This window comes from Onthophagus taurus, chromosome 1, assembly GCF_036711975.1.
Source record: "Onthophagus taurus isolate NC chromosome 1, IU_Otau_3.0, whole genome shotgun sequence".
Lineage (NCBI taxonomy): Eukaryota > Metazoa > Arthropoda > Insecta > Coleoptera > Scarabaeidae > Onthophagus > Onthophagus taurus.
Genome location: NC_091966.1, coordinates 36,502,540 through 36,524,812, shown reverse-complemented (window position 1 = coordinate 36,524,812; position 22,273 = coordinate 36,502,540). Strand labels below are relative to the sequence as shown.

Genomic DNA, 22,273 nt, shown 5'->3' with positions numbered 1-22,273 from the left:
AATTGTTGTAAAGTTGGCAAAATTAACAGGGAGTTTTGTTTTATCATGTTTTGAAATAAATATGTCACACTGACGTTTGAGCTTTCGTTATTCAAAAAGAAAAGGTGCATACAAAATTTTGTGGGGTGTTTATTTGTCATTTATTTACCTAGAAAAGGTGTTTTGTTCTATTTAATTACTTTGTAGCACGTTTTTACAACAAATATGTACTTCATTAAAATCGTATTTATCTAAAAATTTATTAGTATTTTAACCTCAACTATTTAGTTACTGAAAATGTTACTAGAAATCAGGAAAACAACATAAATTTTATAAGGGTCCTGGATAATACCAACAAAAACCCTAAAAAATGTACATTGACAAGTATTATAGAAAAAAAACGAACTATATGTAAAATACTTTTAAAATGGTGTTTTTTAAAACATCACATCAAGATTTGAGATATGATTATGAGTAATTAGTTGTTGACTGAAGATGGGAGGTGATCCCGAAACGTCTCAAATTGCTTTATATAAAACAATTACAGAGGAAAAGTGGTCCTTTAAACCTTTCATATAACAACACCTCTAGTTTAATTTATCGTTTAATTATACAAGTTATTACACAAACGCTGAAATGGGCGAAATATTTATACAAACAACTTTTGTATCATTTTTTCATTTTTTTTATTTTGCAATTATGAAGTTAACGCTTGCTTTTGTTACTTATTCTAACGTTTACATAAATTTTGTTTAATTGTAAAATAACATATTTATTTCAAAAAATTGACCATGTTTTTCAACAAAAGTTGATTTTTCTTGAAAACGGTCTACTTTAGAGCTCATGACCTATAGTACCTTTTTTGTGTAGAAAACATTGATGGTTCAAATGGGCGTCTCAAAACCGTACTTTTTCCAGTGACGTAGAAGTTAGGGAGAAAAACAACCACTACTCGTTCAAAATTTTCACCAATTATGACAAAAAAAAATTTTTCGCGCACAAGACTTTGCTTATTATGAGTATGAAATGCTTACAAGCGCTGATTTCTGTACGATAAACGGTTCCGGAGATATTCGCAAAAAACAATTTTTTTTTTAAATTGGTGCATTTTAGAGGGTAAGTTGATAGAAACCATTTTTCAAATTTGTAGACAAGCTGTCACATCCTGAAGTCCTGCGCATATATTATGAACACCTGTATATCTTTAAATTTGAAATCTTTAATATTTGCCGCTCTTTGTGAAGAATTAGATGAATTCACCACGCTCTTGTTCCACAGTGAAGTTTTGCTTCGCCTCTAGGTTTCCGAAATGAGGTGTTAGTTTTTCTTAGTGATCCTTATTTGTATTATAAAGAAGATTAACTGATGCTGAATGGTTAAAACTTTAAAGTTATCTTACCGATATCTTTCCGAACCTTAACCAATTAATATTGCACTTCGAATATCTGCGAGAATACTTTAAATTTTATGACAAATTTGAAGATTAGTTAAAAAAGAAACATTTTTCTCAATAATTGACTGCTTCTTACACTCTATGATTTAGTGTCAGAATCAAATATTCCACTTTCAACATAATGACTTAAATATAATTAATGAAAACCTTTGATTCAGAGAATATTTTCCAACACGAGAAGAAGATCTAAGTTGACTTCCATTCTCAATCATAATCGAAAATTTACCTAATCCTAACCATAAAACAAATTTAACACTTTATTGATATGGCAACACTAATAACTATTTTTAAATCGGCTACTATATTAAGGTTTTGGACCCAGCCGATATTGATTTAAATGTTTCATATTTTAGTGCTAAAAAGGTTCTTCAAAGAAAAATATAAACGCTCTAGTGTCCCTTGCTCTACACAATGTGAACAAATCCTACATGAACCCACATATTTAAATATATCAGCCTTTATTTTTAGCTTATATTAATCTCTTTAAAATTCCACGTTGAGTTCAAGTCAGATGATCATGATGTTTATATATGACGTCTTTGCTTCGACTTTTACGTTTTATTTTCAATTCTCCAATATGATAAACGTGAAGGATTATCTAGATCATTATCTTTTTCAACAACTAATCCGAAGTATTAATATAATTCCAATCCTCCGAGATCCAGAGGTCCAGAGACATCTAGAAAATCATGCTCTATTGTGGACCACTCTTTTCCATATCTAGGAAAAGTTTGAGACATAAACAAGAGAAATTTACAATATGGGTTAGCATACACTTGCATACTCATGCAAAAGAAATGAAACCAAAGGATTGCACAAAATGTACCCGCAAATGTAGCTTGAATATCAGCGAAGACGAAAGGAAACGTATTCTTAAATATGATGATCAGAAGATTAGTTCAGAGGCGAAGTCAGCAGCATGTTACAGCAACTAATATAAAAACTCGTCATCCACCAGGATGTAAGATACCAGCTAATGCAAAGGTTTGAGTCATAAATCACATAAAATCTTTACCAATCTTCTTTACGATAAACACTAACTTTTATTTAATAAAAGCAACAATAATGGTCGCTTGCGTCGGAGACCCTACATAAATGCCATAGATATAAAAGAACTTAGCAGTTTACAAGAAAATACGGGAAAAAATACAAGAAAACAATAAATTTTCTTTAATCGAGCCCCGCTTGACGCTTTGATATCATATCACTGCAAAACTACACAATTTCCAAGGATTTATACCGGCAAGTTGGGCAGCGTAGACATAAAGTCAGTTGCTAAACTAACGTTTTCTGGTCTTGGTTTTGCCAATGTTAGTTCCTGCTGGAACAATAAAAAACGTTGGCAAGCTTTGTTTCAACGCGATATCAATCGCTGAGTCGCGGCCACAAGCAAAATCGGGTTAAGTAAAATCTATCGTTCTCTGGTCTTGGTTCTTCCGAAATTCATTCCATCTAAGACGATAGAAAACGCTAAAGCAAGCGACCTCGACTTAAATAGAATCCATCATTTTCCGTGGTTTTGCCGATATTAATTCCTGCTGGAACGGTGCAATGCGCTGATAAGCTTTGTTTTAACGTGATATCAATTACTGAACCTCGACCACAAGCAACCTCGGCTTAAATAAAAATCATCGTTTTCTGTGGTCTTGGTTTTGCCGAGACTAATTATTGCTGGAACAAATAAAGCGCTTGTAAGCATTGTTTTAACACGATATCAATTGCTGAGGTTTGGCCGCATGCAACCACGGCTTAAATAAAACTCGTCGTTCTCTGGTCTTGAATGTGCTGAGGTTGATTCCTGTTGGAACGATACAAAGTGCTGTTTTTTTTAACGCGATATCAATTGCTAAGTTCCGACCGCAAGCGACTTCAGCTTAAGTAAAATCCATAATGCTCTATGGTTCAGAATTTGCCGAGGTTAAGTCCAGTTGCAACGATACAAAGCGCTGGCAAGCTTTATTTTAACGTGATATCAATTGCTAAACCTCGGCCGGAAAAGACTTCAGCTTAAGTAGAATCTCTCTACTTAATTCTGGAATCTCTCGTCTTAATTTTGTCGAGGCTAATTCCTGTTAGGACGAGGCAATGCGCTGGCAAGCTTTGTTTTAACGTGATATCAATTGCTAAACAACGTTAACTTTATCTTTAGGTTGAGTAACATTTTGGTCAACTTTTGAACACATTAATTTTGGGTGAAGATGATGTCGAGTTGAGTTGTGCTGGGTTGGGTTAAGTTGATTTTGAGATTTTGTAGGATTGAGTGAAGAAGACTTTCTTTGGATTTTGGTAATATGAAATTTAAGGATGATGGAGTAAGATTATGTTGGCTTAAGTGCGATTTTGGAAGATGCTTTAGAATTTTGAAAATATCAGCTTTGCGTGAGGTTGGATTTGAGATGGGTATCCCCATCCTAGTCTTGTGCTAGTTGAAGCTTTACAAATTATTAAATAAGTTAGAAACTAATGGTGTTTTAAAAGTTTCATTTTATGATTCAATATAATTGGTTATCATTCTGATACATCTGTATTATTGTGGGATTGTTCCTATTGATCAACAGATATTATTTCAAGTTCTGATAACTTTCAATATCAAATGTGGGTAAATACGATGGGATTACGATTAAGAAATGTGTAGACATATATCAAGTTTCTATTGAGATACCCTAATTGGATAATTTGCAATTTAAAATCACACCTCATTAACTAAATTGTGAGAATGTGGTAAGTATCGATTTGTAGGTGTACGTATTTCAAGTATCATTAATTACTTATTAGTGGCTTTCATGACGATTAAGGATTATTTGCTATATAGACAATTAGCACTTAATTATTTAAGCGTTCCAGAATTAACACAAAAGCCAACCATCATTGATTTTCAACCAAAAATCTCTTATCTTATTAAAATCCTTCATTCTTAAAACGAAATATTCCACAATCGTACTTTTAGTTTTTAACTTATTAGTTTCTATCTTTTATGTAGTAATAAGCTAATAAATATACAACACAATAACTATAAATAAGATACTGATTATGCTAATTAAAGTTATTAAAGAGAATAAGTAACTAGAAATTCCTATTACAAAAGCAAAAATGAATCATCCCGGCGTTATTGCGTTCTTTATCTACCGCTTCCGTCATCACGCCGTAAAATATCACTTCCTTGGCACAACGCTGCGCCCGCGGGCTGTTGAAACGACGCGATAGTTATCTGTTGCGAAGGTAAGCAAAGAAACGACGAGGGCGAATTAATAGGGAAATTGCTCCGGTAGTAAGCACGGGAAAGTCGACATCTCAACGGCAATAACGGTGAAGACGTAACGCGACAACATATCTTAACAAAACGTAACAACACCTGTGCGGCGATCAAATAAGCGTAAATTGAAAATAAGAATCTTACCTGTTTTGATCGTATTTTCTATCGAATCCTTCTATTTTTACTACGTTCCATTCGTCTTTCGTTTTTGCATAACTAAAGGAAATCTGGAAAAGATAAGAGGAAAAGAATTATCTCGGTGTAAAATCGTGTGAACTGGTGCGTTATAGGAAGGAAGTGTCTTTCTTCACACCAAATATTTAGATAAGTTAAGTAATCTGGTTAATGACCCTCCTGTTTCAATAAAAATAAACAAAGTTGTAGTTTCAACTGGGTTTAATTACGCCTTTCTTTCTGTATAAGATGCATGTTGTTCGAAATAAATAATTTTTTTGCTGCAATAAAACTGTCCATTTCCGTAGGTGACGTGCAGTAAATATTGGATGGTCGAGTGGTTTGCAACGGGGGGCATATTGCCCCTTTAGATTTATGCGAATCTCGTTTTATTTCTTTCTTCGACTGTATATTGACTTTCCCAACAATTGCTTTTCGAATAATTAAAATAATTTAAATATAAAATACATTTCAAATAATATTTCTTAACAAAAATAAGAGGACGGAACAAAAGTTGTAGACGCGAAGTTGAATTCTGCAAAATTCCAAACAATACACAATGTACATGACGACCGGCCTTCCAACGCACCATTGTTCGCCCGGCGTTATTAAGAAAACAAAGGATAATTACTTTCTAATTCCGAAAATTGAAGTACTACCGTGTTGATGAAGAAGTTTGTTTAATCGTCTCGAAATAATAACGTGAACCGTAATATCGAAACTGTTCGCCAACATCGACAATCTTTGAATCTTTTAAAAGCAATTTGTGTTCGCAATAAGTCCTCGAATTATAACGAGGCGAAGTTGCCGCTCATTTCGAAGGACCCGCCTGCATTTAGTTAAGCTAAAAATAACTGTATTTCTGTTGTAGAAACCCGAAAAAGCTCGTTATAAAGCTCAAACGAAAATTCCATTATGTCGTCGTAAACCTTGGCTAATGTAATCAATTACCTGGTCCTCGAGGATTTCCCTCCTAATGAACTTCATCGGCTCTAAGTGTGAATGAAACTGGTCCACCACCGTCAACGATTTTTTTAATAAATGTTCTGAAAAAAAAATTGATTCTTAATCCAAAATTACGTTTACAATCTAATTTAATACAGTAAAACCTCGGTATAACGGACTAATACGGAGAAGGGAGTGTCCGTTATAATTAAAAAAATTTGATGCATACAATTTTGAAGTTATAATTTTCATCATCAAGCAGCCCGCTGCGTCCAGTGTTGGACATAGGCCTCCCCTGTTCTGTTCCATTCGATTCTATTCTATGCTGTTTGAATCCAATTGTTGGTCATTCTTTTGACGTCGTCCGTTCAGCGTGTAGGCGATCTTCCTCTACTTCGTCTGTCCGCTCGCGGTCTCCATTCAAATAATCGTTTTGTCCACAGCTAATTCATTCTCCCAGTTCCACTTGAGCTTTGCCATAATGTTGACCACATCATTTACGCGAGTTCTTCATTTCGTATGTGGTCCCTCAGGATTACACCCAGCATCGGCCTTTCCATCTTTCTTTGCATTACTTTGAGCCTCCTAGCAGTGGCCACCGTTAATGTTAAAGTTTCGGAGCCGTATGTCATAACCGGAAGCACACATTGATCGAAAGTCTTTCTTTTCAAATATATAGGAATATCGCTCTTGAAGATGTCTCTAAGTTTCGCGTAGGCTGTCCATGCAAGTGTGATCCTTCTGGTTAGTTCGCTTGATACACGATTCTCTCGATACACGAACCTCATGGCTAAGATATACATAGCTGTAATATTAGAGCTGGGAACAAGATTTGTCATAAATTTTGATTTCTCCATGTTGATATTTAGTCCAACTCTTGAACACACTTCTTGTACACAGTTCAGCATCAGTTTCATCTCTTCAAGGCTATCCGAAATAAGGACTACATCGTCCGAGTGGCGCAAATTACTTAGGTATTTGCCATCAAATACCCAATATATGTTTATGCCTTTTAGTTTTCTTTTATGTTTTTCATCTACTTTTAGTTCAATAAAAATATACAACAATCTAGCGCTGAATAACAACTAAAACTAGAGCTAACCCGAGGACTACAACTAACACTAGACCTAGAATTAGAAACATTCGGGTTTAGCCGCGCATCTCTTAAGACGGATAAACCTGAATGTTTTTAGTTCTAGATTTAGTGTTAGTTATAGTTTTACTTCAATAAAAATAAACAACAGTCTAACACTGAATAACAATTAAAACTAGAACTAACACTAGACCTAGAACTACACTCAGGTGCAAAAAAAAACGCAAACTTTTTTTGGTTCATGTCTCTAAGTGCATTCGTTAATTTTTAAGAGCGAAATTTGTCATTAACAATTTACTTAAGATACGTTACTTTTTAATAAGGTGGCTTTGCTCGTTGTTATTCTAATGACAGTTGGGCAGTGATTTTTTGTACAGAAGATTAGTACCATGGTTTTAAATGCTGAAAATTAAAGTTGTTGCTCTTGTTGAAAATGGGCGTAATTATGAATATGGTGCAAGAATCCTTCATGTTCATCGCTCCACTATTAAAAGAGTAGTAGAACGTTTTACACAAACTGGAAGAAATAAGGGAAAGGCAGGAAGTGGTAGAAAACGAAAAACCACTGCTGTTGATGACAGATTTATAAGTGTTATAGCATTGCAGATTCGTCATTTAACGTCAGTACAGATGAAAAATGAGCTTCGACAGGTCCGAGGTACAAATGTGAGTGCGTGGACAATTCGCAGAAGAAGAAGACCAAAGGAATCTGGGTTAAAAGCTTGCAAACCAGCAGTTGGACCCAAATTGCTTCCGCGCCACAGGGTGGCTAGACTACAATTTACCACCTAACACTTACATTGAGATTTGAGGCAATGCAACAATATCCTCTTTACCGATGAATCCAGGTTCTGCTTACATTCTCCAAATGGGCGGAAAAGAGTGTGGAGAAGAAATGGAGAAAGGTTTGCGGAATGAACATTCAGCCCCCGTCTGAGTTATGGAGGTGGTTCAGTAATGGTGTGAGCAGAAATAAGCCGGGTAGCCTGCACTGATTTGGTCATCATCGATGGATCATTAACTGCCCACCGATATATCGAGGAAATATTGGTTAATTACGTGCAACCCTTTATTGAGTTTATAGGCGATGATTTTATCCTAATGCAGGATAACGCACGGCCTCATACAGCCATGTGTGTTACACAATACCTCAATGAAGTGGGTATTAATAAAATGAACTGGCCAGCATGTTCGCCCGATCTAAATCCCATCGAGCATGTGTGGGATATACTTGGTAGGCGGGTGAGAGACCGCGAAGTAACTCCAGCTTCTTCTTTGTACATGAACTGCGAATAGTTCTTCAAGAAGAATGGCAAAACATTACACAGCAGTCCATCTGTAATGTTATCGACAGCATGAATCGATGTATGGAAGCTGTGATAAGAGCTAGAGGTCGTAACACAAAATACTAAAATAACTGTATTGTAAAAAAGTGGTACATAGCGTTACGTTTTAGGTTAGAATTGAATTATTTTGCATTAATAAATTTTCTTATTTTCTGTCTTTTTAATTTTTTCTTTTCTTGCTTGCTTTTCTTAACTTTTTTCTTTTCATTGGTTGTCTCATAAACTGATGCTATCAAACTGTCATTAAAATAACAATGAACAAGGCCACCTTATTAAAAAGTAACGTATCTTAAGTAAATTGTTAGTGACAAATTCATTTTGCTCTTAAAAATGAACGAATGCACTTAGAGACACGAACCAAAAAACAAAATGTAGGGAACGAATGGTTCTTAACAAAAATTATATTTTGAAACAATTTATACACTAAATTATTCCACAGGGTGTTTTAAAATTAGGATCCTAGCACGTTTCAATTAACCCTGTATACCGATTAAATGACCAGCATTTAACAAAAGGCTGGATATTGAACATGAAATTCGACATTTTTATATACAGTTTGCTGAAAATTTATGAAAATTGAAAGCAAAATAAAAAAGTTATCACATTTCAAACTTTACCAAATATTAGTTTGTTGCGGCTTTTTTTGCACCTGAGCCTATCGGGTTTAGCCGTGCGTCTGAAGACGCGATACACTATCACTAGAACTAATACAAGACCTAGAACTAGAATCATTCGGGTTTAGCCGTCTTGAGAGTCGTGCGGCTAAACCCGAATGTTTCTAGTTCTAGGTCTAGTATTAGTTCTTGTTTTAATTGTTATTTAGCGTTAGATTGTGGTATATTTTTATTGAACGAAAAGTAATATGTCATAATATGATATGATAATATTTTAAGTTATATCCGAAGGCCATTCTAATGAGGTCCGTTATATCGAGTTTTCACTGTAATGCAGTTTCTACAAATCACCAACACTTACCAATTATGTAGCCCATTGTTACGTCATCCGGCAATCGTATTTTCTCGCCTGTACTCATGAATTTACCACCACTGAAACAATATAAAAGAATTTAGTATGATAATAAATTGCGTACATAGGAGGAATTTTTATTTTTCAAAATCGCTCGCAATGTCGAAACCGAGCAACAGCAAAAAAAAACCACAATATCCACAAAGCAGGTTGTTTTTTTGCCATTCCTATATTATATATCGAGAACTTCGAGATACGTCCGGTTGTCGTTCAAAGAGATATATTAAGTACGAGATATGAAACGTCCGAAGCGACTGTGCGAGATGGTGACCGAAGATTGTTCACCGTTCGTGGTTACTAAAAATGAACAGTTTCATTTCGAAATAATAGATCCTCTGGTTTATTAAAACATTTTTTATCATTATTTTAATATATCTAAATAAAATATTGTAATGAAAATGAAAATATTAATCTTTTCATCATTTTAAGTGAAACATTATTTTCATAAAAACTCGTCATTTTTGATGAGAACGAAACGTATATATAAGATAAGTATGCGTATGTCGACGCAGGTGCTCGAGGATCTTGAAGTCTTGGGTAAAGGAATAGGGAGACAGCGATAAGAATCTAGAAGCCCCCCGCGGGGGCTACCTTCAAGTGAAAGAAACGCTTCGATCGCGGCAAGAACGGCGGACGTCATTTTTAACAACCGACATCGTCCAACGGGAAATGCGACCGCTGACATTGAGCTATTAATTTATTATTCAACGTGGTAATGACAGGCGAATTACGGCCACGCGGGCTCTTTAAGGGACCCAGCGCTCGTAAACGGTGGAAACCGGCGACGACCTCTAACCCATAAATCTTATACAGGATGAGATTTATGCAGTGCGAATCTCCCACACACAGTGGGTAGTATATTTATTTATTTAGAAGAAAAGGAAAGGTATTTACAAGGTGGTAAAGATTTGTTGGGCTATTAAAGTTTAAGAGAATTTTTTCAATCTCTATCTCTCTTCTTCTCAGGGTATTACCTAAGCAAAAGTTGGTATAAGCATATCAACCTAATAAGTTTTCTATTTTCAGTTTGTGGAAATGCGTATCATGATGCAGATTTCTAATGTCACCGAACTTTTTGGTTAAGGAAAAATTAGAAATTCCCATAGAAACGCTTACGAACTATCACGTTAATCGATCGGTGAATATTGGCTCGCGAACTAAGTTTACCACCGTTTGGATGACTTGGAGACCGCCGTCAAAGAGTGCATTACCTTTAAGGACACCTTTTTGTCCGTGAAGTCGACGTTGGCATCCAACCAAATGGGAACGAGCGATTGAAGTAACGGACTTAATTAAGTTTTTCTTAAAGAAAATTTGCTTAAAAAAGCCGTAGTAATAAAGCACCAACTTAATAGAACTTTAAAGAAGCTATACCTAATCATATAATTCATAACTGAATTTTGTGGGAAAAGTAAACATGTTCAAAATATGCGATTTTTTGATAACTTTATCTTGATAGCTTGCGTTTATAGAGCTTGTAGATAAGATATGAACACGACAAAACTCATCTTGTTTGACTGTTCTACTTTGAAGAACACTTTCGGAAGAAAGTGTAGCCAAGTTAATTAAAATCTAGGATACAGCACCAAGTTGTTTACAGCTTAGTTTCTACTTCTACAACAGAACGTTTAACTTTTCCAAGACTTGAACCCACGCATAAAGACCTGAATATAAAACCGAAACATGTCTGCACTTATCGAAAAAACGCATTTATTAATTCTTATAACAGGCCATTTCCTGAAGATGATGCATGTTTAGCAGCGAAAACTGTAAAAAGTAAACTTAATCTGAAACATGTTAGGATATAGGATTATTTAGAATGAATTATGAAATCCAACGTACTCCCAAACGTACAACCCAACCCAACACCTCTGATTTAGAAGATACAGAATTTTCAAAATTGCAGGTACAAAGCTAAAAAAAATTAATTTTGAACACTCCTGTTTCTCCTAAATCAACAACATTCGCATAAAGATTGTTGATTTAAATCATCACATTTTGATATCAAGTGTCTCCAGTTCAGAGATCAAATATGAACACACAACTGTCAAACAGTTAGTGTTTAGACAATTTACGGATTAAATAACGCAAACTGTTTAGAAGTCTCCCCTTTCAACAAAAATGCAAAGAAAAGAACGTCACGCTACCTTAAAGTAAAGTACCACATCGACTCAGCTACAGCCCGTAAAATCTTGAACAAGACAGAGTAAGCCTTACTAATTGTAAGTGAAAAACTATTTCGACTACACTTTAAAATTTCGAGTTCCATATCAAGGCAAGACTGGGACAAAGTAAATATAATAACCATAAAGAGGATAAAGCGAAAGTTCAAAAGAGTCGTAAAACACAAATCAAGTAATTCGAGCCATTAGAACGTCGAATACAGACAAAGAAGAAAAACTGGTTATTAACCGATCCAGAACGACGATACTAGAAAACGGATTTTTTTCGGTCGCTCTAAAACGAGTGCCAAAAGAAGAAATTGTGAAGAAAATAACTGCCAAAATCCAAGTTAACATGTGTGGTGATGGACAGTAAGGATGATATAAGAATCGAATTTAGCTATTTTCCAGCACATGAATAGAAAAGCCTTGTTTGTACAAGCACCAGTACAAACTCCCACTGTGATGTATTGTAGACGCAATTAACTCACTTACACACACGTTGAAGATTTAACACATTCTGTGCAATTAATTGGCAATATTTCCCTCAATCCACAAGATATATTAATCAACTTTGACGTGGATATTTTAGCAGAATGTCTGTAGATACCACAGAGATTACCAAAGCACGTCCCACAACTTCTAGTTAAGTCCTTTGATCGACATACTTAAACTAGAAAGGCAACTTTATGAGCAATATGGAGAAGTTATTATATGATGTTTGAAGATGCGGCTTTAAAGACCACTCCTTAGAAACTAAAGTTATGGTTACGATACATGGATGACACTTTTGTCATCCGGAAACAAAGGCTTGAGGATTTCTTAAGCCGTTAGAAAAACACAATCAAATGCCATTCTTCGATATCTTAGTAACCATAACCAACAATGGATAACTCAAACAAGGAGTCAGTTTGCACCGTATTTTACAGAAAGATCTTAGTATAAACCTCACAAAGTCCTGCTAACACAAGAATTGATCTCAACATAGACAACGCAATTTTTTCTAACGTATTTATGTAATTCTCAACTTCATAAAAAAATCTAAGCAAAAAAAGTAATGGATATGATTATATTCAGCAACTTAGAAGGGAATATTATGAACCCGAAATCTCATTTTCCAGAATTCATGGTTTCACAGAAAATAAAATCAAAAGTTTTTGTCGTTATTCAAGGGGAGCTCTCCAGGTGAGCCGAAGTCACCCATAACTCATCCAAGAAATTACCCATATAATTCACTAAAAAATACCCACTTCTCTTTTTACTTGAGTAACAAATTCACGCAAAGAAACAATTTTCTTACGATAATAATACGGATAATAAACGAAATTATCCATAAACAGTTTGTTGATTTTACCAAAGTGGTTATTTTATATAGGGAGAGCATCATTTACTAACTATGAGAATCCGAATGTTTCTAAATCTCGCTTTATTGTTAGTTCTAGTTCTACACCAGCACTATCACTAGAACTGACACAAGACCTAGAACTAGAATCATTCGGGTTTAGCCGTCTTGAGAGACGTGCGGCTAAATCCAAATGTTTCTAGTTCTCGGTCTAATATTAGTTCTAGTTTTAATTGTTGTTTTGCTTTAGATTGTGGTGTATTGTTATTGAACGAAAAGTAGAACTAACACTAGATCTTGAACCAGAAACATCTCAGGGTTATCATAAGAACGTTACCTTTTTCCAAGCAAAACTTTTTCTTTGCAAAACTACCTAATCCCTGTACTATTAAGCTATGTTGCATTTTATGTGGGATAGTGCAAATGCATAGTAGTTTCGTAACTATAGTTACTGCATTCATATATGTCGAGTTATATGTGATATGAAATTCCCGGTATTAGAAAAGTTTAATATTTTGACAAATAATTGAATATACGTGATGTTTCAATAGTACGTGATAGTTCTAAATGCGGTTTGTCACGTATAGTGTCATTAAGATTGGTCGTGTAAAATTAACTTGAAATGTGTTACCCCACTATATTCGTTCCGGGATTGAATTTCGCACGTTTTACTGTAACCGCAAGCCGCACGAGAGCGCTCATGCGATATCGCAATTACTTTAATTACCTCTGTCGAAGCCGGACGTATCATCACTTGGTAGCCTAAACCCAAAAAATTAGTAAGCTTCCTGCTGCGAAATACCGAACGCGATTACCGCATACGGGCGTGTCGGGATGAAAATAACGTTGTGCTGCGGTTGTGGCCTTTCACATTTTCCGATCGCTTGTCGAAAAAAAAAATAGGAAATCGAAAGATCGCGGCTCTAGATAACGAGAATAACGGGGCCACTTAATTACCGGGCACGACTTAGCGTCGGTTATTGTATTTCGAATAGTCGCGCACGATCCGGTCGTAGAAGCGAGCCTGGCGTTTGTCCGATGAGATTTTTTAAAATTGTCGGTTGTATCGTGTCAGGGCGGGGTAGGAAACGAATTGCGAAATGGAGGCTATTCCTTTCTCCTTAAAAACCTTGACGGTGCGCCCGCGAAGATTGATTAATGTGGGCGTTAAATCGTTCGAATCAACAGGATCACGTCTGGTCGTTAATTATTCAACCGCATAGGAGCGATTCGCTCAAGTATTAATCAGGTGATGTAATCCCGAGAGTGAGATATCATTGAGTTGACCGACCACAGTTCGTTGTGGCGGTGAAAAGTCGGATCACAAAGCCCCATTTTGTTCCCTCCGACAATTTCAATCAAGATGGTGACGACGACTCGACCATTCAAAAAAACAAAAAAGAAATTGGAAAAAAAAACAATTCGCCATCCAATGCTTTTCATCCGTGCCTAAGGCCAGGGAGTTTCGATTCGCTTTTGTGTCCCTATGGCAAAAACGCAGAAGCTCTCTCTCGATAATTGGGTTAAAGCATCGCAAAATGGCAATTTCGCTATGCCAGATATTCGCCGATCGTTAAGCTGTGGTCAGTTTTAACGATGCGCGAGCGACCACGAAGAACTTTTAAATTAGCTTCTTCCAAAATTTCTCCGCGCTTGTTCCCAGAAACAATGCCCCGCAGGAATGACGATCGACCATCGCCCGAAACTCCAACAACTTTTAGTATAACTTTCAACCATACCACTCCAAAAGATAATACACCTTGACTACCATTTAAATAATAAAACGGGAGGACGTTCATCGCGTTTTATGCTAATTAAAAGATGAAAAATGTCGAGGCGAAGCGACGGCACCCATTACATTTATGGTGGAAATTAAACCCACCTCGTAACTTAACCGGAGACGGACATTTTCGTGGAAAATGGTAATTATGTGAATACGTTCCCCAAGATGATATCGCGCCTGCAAGACCCAAGATACACGCCGCTCATGGTTAATTGCGTACGTATAAGAATTTAAATTATGAATTTTTATCACCCGATTTACATAATATTTATTTAAAAGCCTAATCGAATTGTGAATACCCTGACGATTTAACAAAAATATCACAAAAGAAAAATTTACAACCGTAAATGAATAACTGCTCAAAAAGGTACGAGTTAATTTACAAGTTTAAGGCGGCTTTTATAATAAACGGGAACGATGATAGCTTTAAAAAGTAAATTAACGTGCAATTTAAAGGAACAAGTTCAGAAACGTCAGTTTGAGTTATAGGCAGAATTATTAACACGTTTCATTTAATTACCAAAAATATTTTATTTCGTATTAAAAAAATTTATAGATTTTTTTTGGTAATCGATATGTTTATGTGTCAAGGCATTAAAACTAACTACTTTTAAATGCGAATGTGTGATTTACTAAATGGATCGATGACCAAATGATTCGGTTACCAAGGCAGCTGGTGTCATGGAGAGCTCGGCTAAATTTGTACTGGGATGCTCTGATGATATAATTCCATTTTGTCTCATCGAACTGTTTAGTGTGGTTGTTGTGAATTGTCAGTATCAATAACAAATTGGTAACACTGATCTGTAAAAGCTATTATTGGGGGGTCAATGAACTATATTATGCAGTTAATTCCAAAAGTTGTTATACATCGTAGTTTTTATTTCGTTTTATGAATTTATGAACAAGTTTAATTAACATTTCTTTAAAATTGTTGTGTCGCTCTCCCACAAAAGTAATAGTACAGATGAAAAAGAACTGTAATTTCCTGATGTGAGTCTAAATTAAACATGATTTCCCAAGTGACTTACTTAACCTAACGTGGGCACATAATCATACCTATGCGAAGTTAGCCCCCAATTTTTCTAGCCCCCAATTAGATAGAATTTTACATCTATAGTATTATATAGTTAATGTTTTATATTTCAATCTAAAGTTTATGTCTGGCTGAATGCATATTATGTAAAAATGCCCGATTCGAAATATTTAAGGACTTGAATAAAACACAGAAAATTAATTAATCAAATAAGTCAATTATCTCCTTTATTAACTGACCAATTTTAGTAGTAACATCTCCATCGAAAGTATGATCCATGGTGAATGCGAAAATGGAAATGCCCGATCTCTAAATTTGCTAATTAAGTACGAGTCCGGTGTCTTTGGAAGTCGACTCCCCACTTACATAAAAAGTAATTTTTTTGTAAAGGAATTACTACTAGAGAACAAATTAATGTGAAAATGTTTGAAATATTCTACTAATCATAATAAAGTATGTAAACAAACGAACAAAGTAATAGACTGATTTAAAATGTATTTGTACTAAACCAGAAAATCTTTTTTTTATTTTTAGTTTTAGTATTTCTACCTTTAGTATAACTTATTGTTGTTCTTACCAGTTCTCTACTCTTTTCAAATTTTATATTTTTAGCTCTATACAGGTGATTCTCAACTTATACGCATAAACTTGAGGATTTATTCCTCATGACAAATAATGACTAATAGATGCAAAAAATTGTAGTAAAATTTTTTAGTTTCCTAGATATCCGATATAATCTGCGACATCTAGATCATGTGTTTCCTGGAGGATGGATAGGTCGAGATGGTCCAATTAAAAAGCATAATGTACGCCACGTAAGTTAATACTGAGCAAATATTGCAAAATCAGGTGCTGCTGCACAGACAATCCACCAACACACCCTGGTTTAGGCTGCGCTAGTTGGAGATCGTGGATTCGGGGAACCCAATTGATAGAAAATATGGGAAATAACTTCGAACAATTGCTGTGATGTTATTTTAAAATGTTCTATGTATTCTTGATTTGTAAGTAAATATCACGGATATCTATGAAACAGAAAATCTTTTACTACAAATTTTTTCGCCCATTAGTTATTATTCGTCATGAGGAGTAAATCTCCAAGTTTATGCGTATAGGTTGAGAATCACCCTGTATAGTTTCACACAAAAAGTGCCCCAACCCATAACTCTGTTGTTTATATTGAAATATAAATAAAGTTTTCAGGGGCAAGGTGCTTATTTACATTTCTTTCAATTTTTAAAATTCTTTTAAAATCTTCCATTACATCCAATTGTCAACTTTTTCTTGAAGTTGTATAATATATTTTTCTCTTCATTACAAAAGTTAAAATGTTTACCGAATATTGCGTAAAGAATAAAGCATAAGTGACAATAAGAATAAAAAAATGTTGAAGAATGTGGCAGACAAAATCAGTCCACTCACTGAGTCGTTTAATCAACCGTACGCATTTAATCCAGCGAATTTTGAGATCGGGTAGTTACATCATTGCATTCACCGTGAATCGTACTTTCGATCGAGATGATGTTGACTAAAATTGGTCAATTAGTTAAGGAGATAATAGATGTGTTTGATTAATTCGTTTTTTGTGTTTTAATCAAAATCCTTAAATATTTAAATATAAGCTGTCGAATAAGACATCGTTTATCGAAATTGGTTAACTGGTTCTCTTGTTATAATCAAAATACTATACATGTAAAATCCTATCTAATTGGGGGCTAGAAAAATTGGGGGCTAACTTCGCATAGGTCATAATCATTGGGTCCGGTTTATCACAGAAATGTTATGTGTACCCGAAAAAGAAAAAAAGTGTAGACACACATACAGCGAATTTTACTTAAGATGATGTAATACACAAAAATATATTTTCATTGAAACCAGGCAGGAACGCAGTTAAATAAAGGGATGGAAAACGATAAAAAGTAATTTTTTTATTTAGACCAGTGCTACAATGTTTTGAGGAAAACTTTCCTTTTCTTCGGGCACAACGTCAAGTTATGGGACTACACTAAACTTCTTTAAAGTTTAGTTGATTTATGTGGTCCCTTCTGATGTCGATCGTTGCTATCGTCTTTGTTATCTCATAACTTGACGTTATGCCTGAAGAAGAGAAAAGTTTTCCTCGAAACATTGTAGCACTGATCTAAATAAAAAATTACTTTTCATCGTTTTTCATCCCTTCATGTAATAAATTCGCGATGATAATAGAATTAAAAATACATACAACAATCTAACGCTGAATAACAAATAAAACTAGACATAGAACTAGAAACATTAAGTTTAGTCGTGCGTCTCTTAAGACGGCTAAACCTGAATGTTTCTATTTCTAGGTCTAATGTTAGTTCTAGTGACACTGGTAAGTAGAGCTAGTTAGCAGCGTTAATAGTTAGTGTTAATTTCACTGTTTGTTGCACTTCTTTGGTTGCAAATTTAGTCTTTCTACGACAAACCATATTGAAAATATTTAAGAAAATGTTTGAAAAGTTTTTAACTTTGAAGGCCCATATCTAAGCCATTTATGGATTTAAATCGTCATCATTTTCACACTAGTATTTGTCATTAAAATTATGCCACGACACCTTGTATGTCAGCCACTAACGTATTTCGAAGTGAAATTTTGGAAAATATACCATCAGTTGCACCACTTGGAACGTTTCGTCCGGTAGAATACATTTACATATAAATGTTGGCGAGCGAGTATGCCGTGATACGGACAGGCAACGGTTAGCACACTTCAAAGTGTTTAATTGGAATCTATAATTGCACGCGTTTCTCGTGTAGCCTCCGGAAACCCTCCCAACTTTTTTTCGATTTTAACAATCGTATTTCTTTTTATGTTCAATTTACAAAATCGGGGAATTCCCGATGGTTAAAGCGGTAAAAATGACTCTCTATTGCCGATCGATCGATTCAACGACTTATCCAATTTAACACTAAACCCGTTGCGCGTTGATACCAAGAATCGATTTAATAGCCCACAAAGAGGATCAAGATTTACTCTGACATTGACGTGTTGGATTGGAGGTTTATTGAAAAAAAAAACTTTCTAGTTAATCTGATTCGTTTCCGGGTGTCTCAATAAGTTGGAAACCGCATCTTGAATAAATCAAAGAAACTGATTTCGAATTCGCTTAGATAAGCTTGAGGAGAGCAATCAATGGTTTCGTGGTTACATAGAACCCGAATAGGGTGAAGACGTCGACCTAGGATTCGGCTCAATCGGGATTAATTTCCGCGAGCAAACGTTTGCTTTTGGGGTAATGTCGGCGACTTCAAAGTCGAACCTTCATTTTGTAAGGAATCGTTAGTGAAATTTTGAACGCGGGGTATTCGTGAAAAAGAATGCCGGACGAAGGACCATCGTATTGTTAAAATTCTAAACAGTTCTTTTGCGCCGAGGAATCCGGCAAACCCGAACGAGAACCTCCTTAATTGACAGCTGATTAGATAGGGGGAGTCATTAATTTCGGTGACGACTTTACACAAAAAGGTTGGACCCAATTAGATAAAACCGTTTTCTTTGTTGATACAGGTAGGTTTATAATCATCTTTTTTTTTTAAATAATATAAATAAAGTAATATGGTTATGGTATGTTGAGGTAAACCCCAGAAAATGCGGGTAGGATCGTGCAATTGCGCGCAAAACTTAATAGATTCGTTCCCCCAGATGGGCGTCTGATTTACAACACCCTCTGATGGTCGCCCGCCGTTACCTGCGCCGTGGGGAAGAGTGTATGAGAATCATAAAGGAGGTATTTACCTTGCGACCGGGACCATTTTCAAAGCCAGAGATCTACTCAAGCAGAAACCTGCACCACCCGTGGCGAACCAGAACTTGACCTTCTGCTGAAAAATAATAAAACAAAAAAATTAAAATTGTAACAGTTGGTTACCAACTAAAACAAAATAATAATAAAAAATCCCAAATTTTTTAATCTTTATTTTAACAAAGCTAATGTAAGCTTGGCAAATAACCAGGTGGCTTAATGAAGCAAAAATAAGCACAACCCCGTTGTCATTATCTTGTTTATAGCTTCCTCGGAGGCGGTCACGAACGAGCTTGAATAAGCAGCGCATTCATTAGAGTTACCGGAATTGTTAATTAGGTAAGTAGAGAAACGACTCACGTCAGCTTGCAGAAATGAACGGTATAATAAAGCTGACGAAAGATGCCTCGAGTGTTAACGGTCAACGCACACTCAAAAATTATTTTAAATTTAACCTTAAAGTGTCCAGACACCGAATTACACTAAAAATAATCGTCAACTATAATTTCAATAATTTCAAAAAGAAGTCGCTATAAAATTATTTTCGATTTAACGAGGAGCTATTACAAACCCTAAACATCTCCGATCCCAACTCAAAACCTTAATCGAAAGTCACATCTCGAACTGGTGCTACAAGATAATAATTGTCGTCGGCACAATTAGTTCCTATAAAAATGCTAATTTATCGCCGTTTCCTCTAATCGGATTCAATATCACCGCCTGAGCTCCTGGGAAAGAGAAACAAAGACCGAGAGAGAAACGCACCAAAATTTAACTACAAACGTAAAATTTAATTCCGAATTCTACGCCGCCGTCGGTTTTACGACTTGTCCATTAAAAGTTCGGCAGGCTCCAAACTGGCATAATTAAATAGATTCGTGTTCGAATGTACCCTATTACATATGTGGATTACCATTAAGCTATTTTTGGCTTATTTACGTTGCACTCGATATAAAAAGAAACTGTTGCGATTTTTCACTATTTGTGATAAATACATTCGAGGTTTTTACAAAAAAAGTTTTATAAGCAAAAAGTAGGCGTCCAAAGTAATCGTGAAGATTTATAAAAGTGTGTGCACCACTTTTGTCAAAATAAAACGATATGTCTACAGCTGCTGTTGCCAACTATTTCTTTCCCATTTTCGATAACCTTACATACCAGCGTATACAGTAGCAATAATAGTATCACTCGTTTTTATTGTCAGAGACGTAAACTCTTAATAATCCTAATTTTGAACTTTTAAAAATAACTCTTGCTGCATTTTCTAATATCTACGACGATAATTTGATAATAAGGTCTTTTAAAGGGTGTTTTGTTTAAAGCATAAAACACTTTAGCATAAAAATCAATAAACATGTTTGCATTCCACCTTTCTGCTTATCTCTTTTCCATGTCTTTTATTGGAACTTTTTACTGTTTCGGAATTGCCGAAACATTTGGCGATATATGTACAGGGTGTCCAAATTTCGATGGGTTTGCAGGGTATCTCAGTTATTATGAAAGATAAAAAGTTGCGGCTTTCGCGAACCTGAGCTACTTTTTTGTGAAACTTACAATGGCGCAAACCGAATTTTTATAGCCCTTTTCGTTTTTGATATACAGGGAGTGTTTTAAATTTACGATTTTAAGACACCCCTGTATCTCGGCTATCCGGAAACTTAGTAAAAAAGTAAAAACGGGTTCTAATAGATTTTTTTCACGTGGAATCCAATGGTGCACGTAGATTTTTTCTAGTCATCACGGTTTTTGAGTTATAAACACAACTCAAATACTAAATACTCAACTTCTAAAATACTTAACTCTTTATAACTCAAAAACCGTGATGACTAGAAAAATTCTACGTGCAGCATTGGATTCTACGTGAAAAAATCTATTAGAACCCGTTTTTACATTTCCGGATAGCCGAGATACAGGAGGTGTCTGAAAATCGTAAATTTTGAAACACACCCTGTATATCAAAAACGAAGAGGGCTATGAAAATTTGGTTTGCGCCATTGTAAGTTTCACAAAAAAGTAGCTCAGGTTCGCGAAAGCCGCAACTTTCTATCTTTCATAATAACTGAGATACCCTGCAAACCCATCGAAATTTGGACACCCTGTACATAGTGCATCTTAATCTGTGCAACAAAGTTGTCATCATAGTTTTGTAGTTTCGATTTTTACTTTCCATGATTTTCGAAAATGAAACCCAAAACAATTCTTCAGAGGTTTCATTACATGTAGAAAGCAATTGCAAAAACCCTTATTTTAAGTTTTCCAGAAAATATTTTCAACAATATTGTTATCAAATCTAGAAGTCACCATCTTCTAGATGTAAACTTAGAGAACTGCTTAATTAATCCAAGCTAGATGTGATTAGGAAGGAGTGAGTAATATATTGCTTTTGTTGAATAATTGGTTCATCAAATTGTTTATCTAATGTTCTTTGAATCAGATTGGAAAAATTTTTGTTTAAGTCAGTTTCCAAACTTCTTCGTTTGTCAAATTCATAAACAAAATAATATAACAAAGTGGTTAAACTTGACGAACGATTGTTATCTCTGCTTACGCCATGAATTTTCTGCCTTTAATCTTGATGTTTTGGTTATTTGAAAAAGTTTATAATAAAAGATCAATATTTAATGTGTTGGTTGATATTTAAAATCCACATCATCCAAGAGTCGAACCTAAACACGACGAAATAATTTCAACATTGTTTCCATTATGCAAATCTTTGATGCATAATCTAACTCAATCAGGACGGTTAGCTGTTTTGACATCCTATACTTCTTAAACATGTCTTTGTATTACATTACAGACCGTTATTAGTCCCTGGCGTTTCTCAACTTTTGTCTCCATGCTTCTCTGCCCATGGCCTCCCTCCTTCAGTTTTTAACTCAAGCATCCCTATCCATTTCGTCCATCTTATTCTCGGCCT

General features: G+C 35.2%; 1 protein-coding gene across 2 annotated transcripts in view; it reads right to left on the bottom strand.

Annotated features, from left to right (window-relative positions):
- LOC111421150 (Fringe glycosyltransferase) overlaps positions 1-22,273 on the bottom strand; it is a 53,374-nt gene that overhangs the window by 2,027 nt on the left and 29,074 nt on the right. The window contains exons 6-9 of one of the 2 annotated variants that reach the window (XM_023054294.2): positions 19,350-19,435; positions 9,219-9,289; positions 5,811-5,905; positions 4,830-4,912 (exon numbers count right to left, since the gene is read on the bottom strand). In XM_023054294.2, coding sequence (XP_022910062.1) covers positions 4,830-4,912; positions 5,811-5,905; positions 9,219-9,289; positions 19,350-19,435 — 335 coding nt within the window. The remainder of the gene's footprint in view (positions 1-4,829; positions 4,913-5,810; positions 5,906-9,218; positions 9,290-19,349; positions 19,436-22,273) is intronic. The other variant, XM_023054295.2, reaches the window with a different exon arrangement.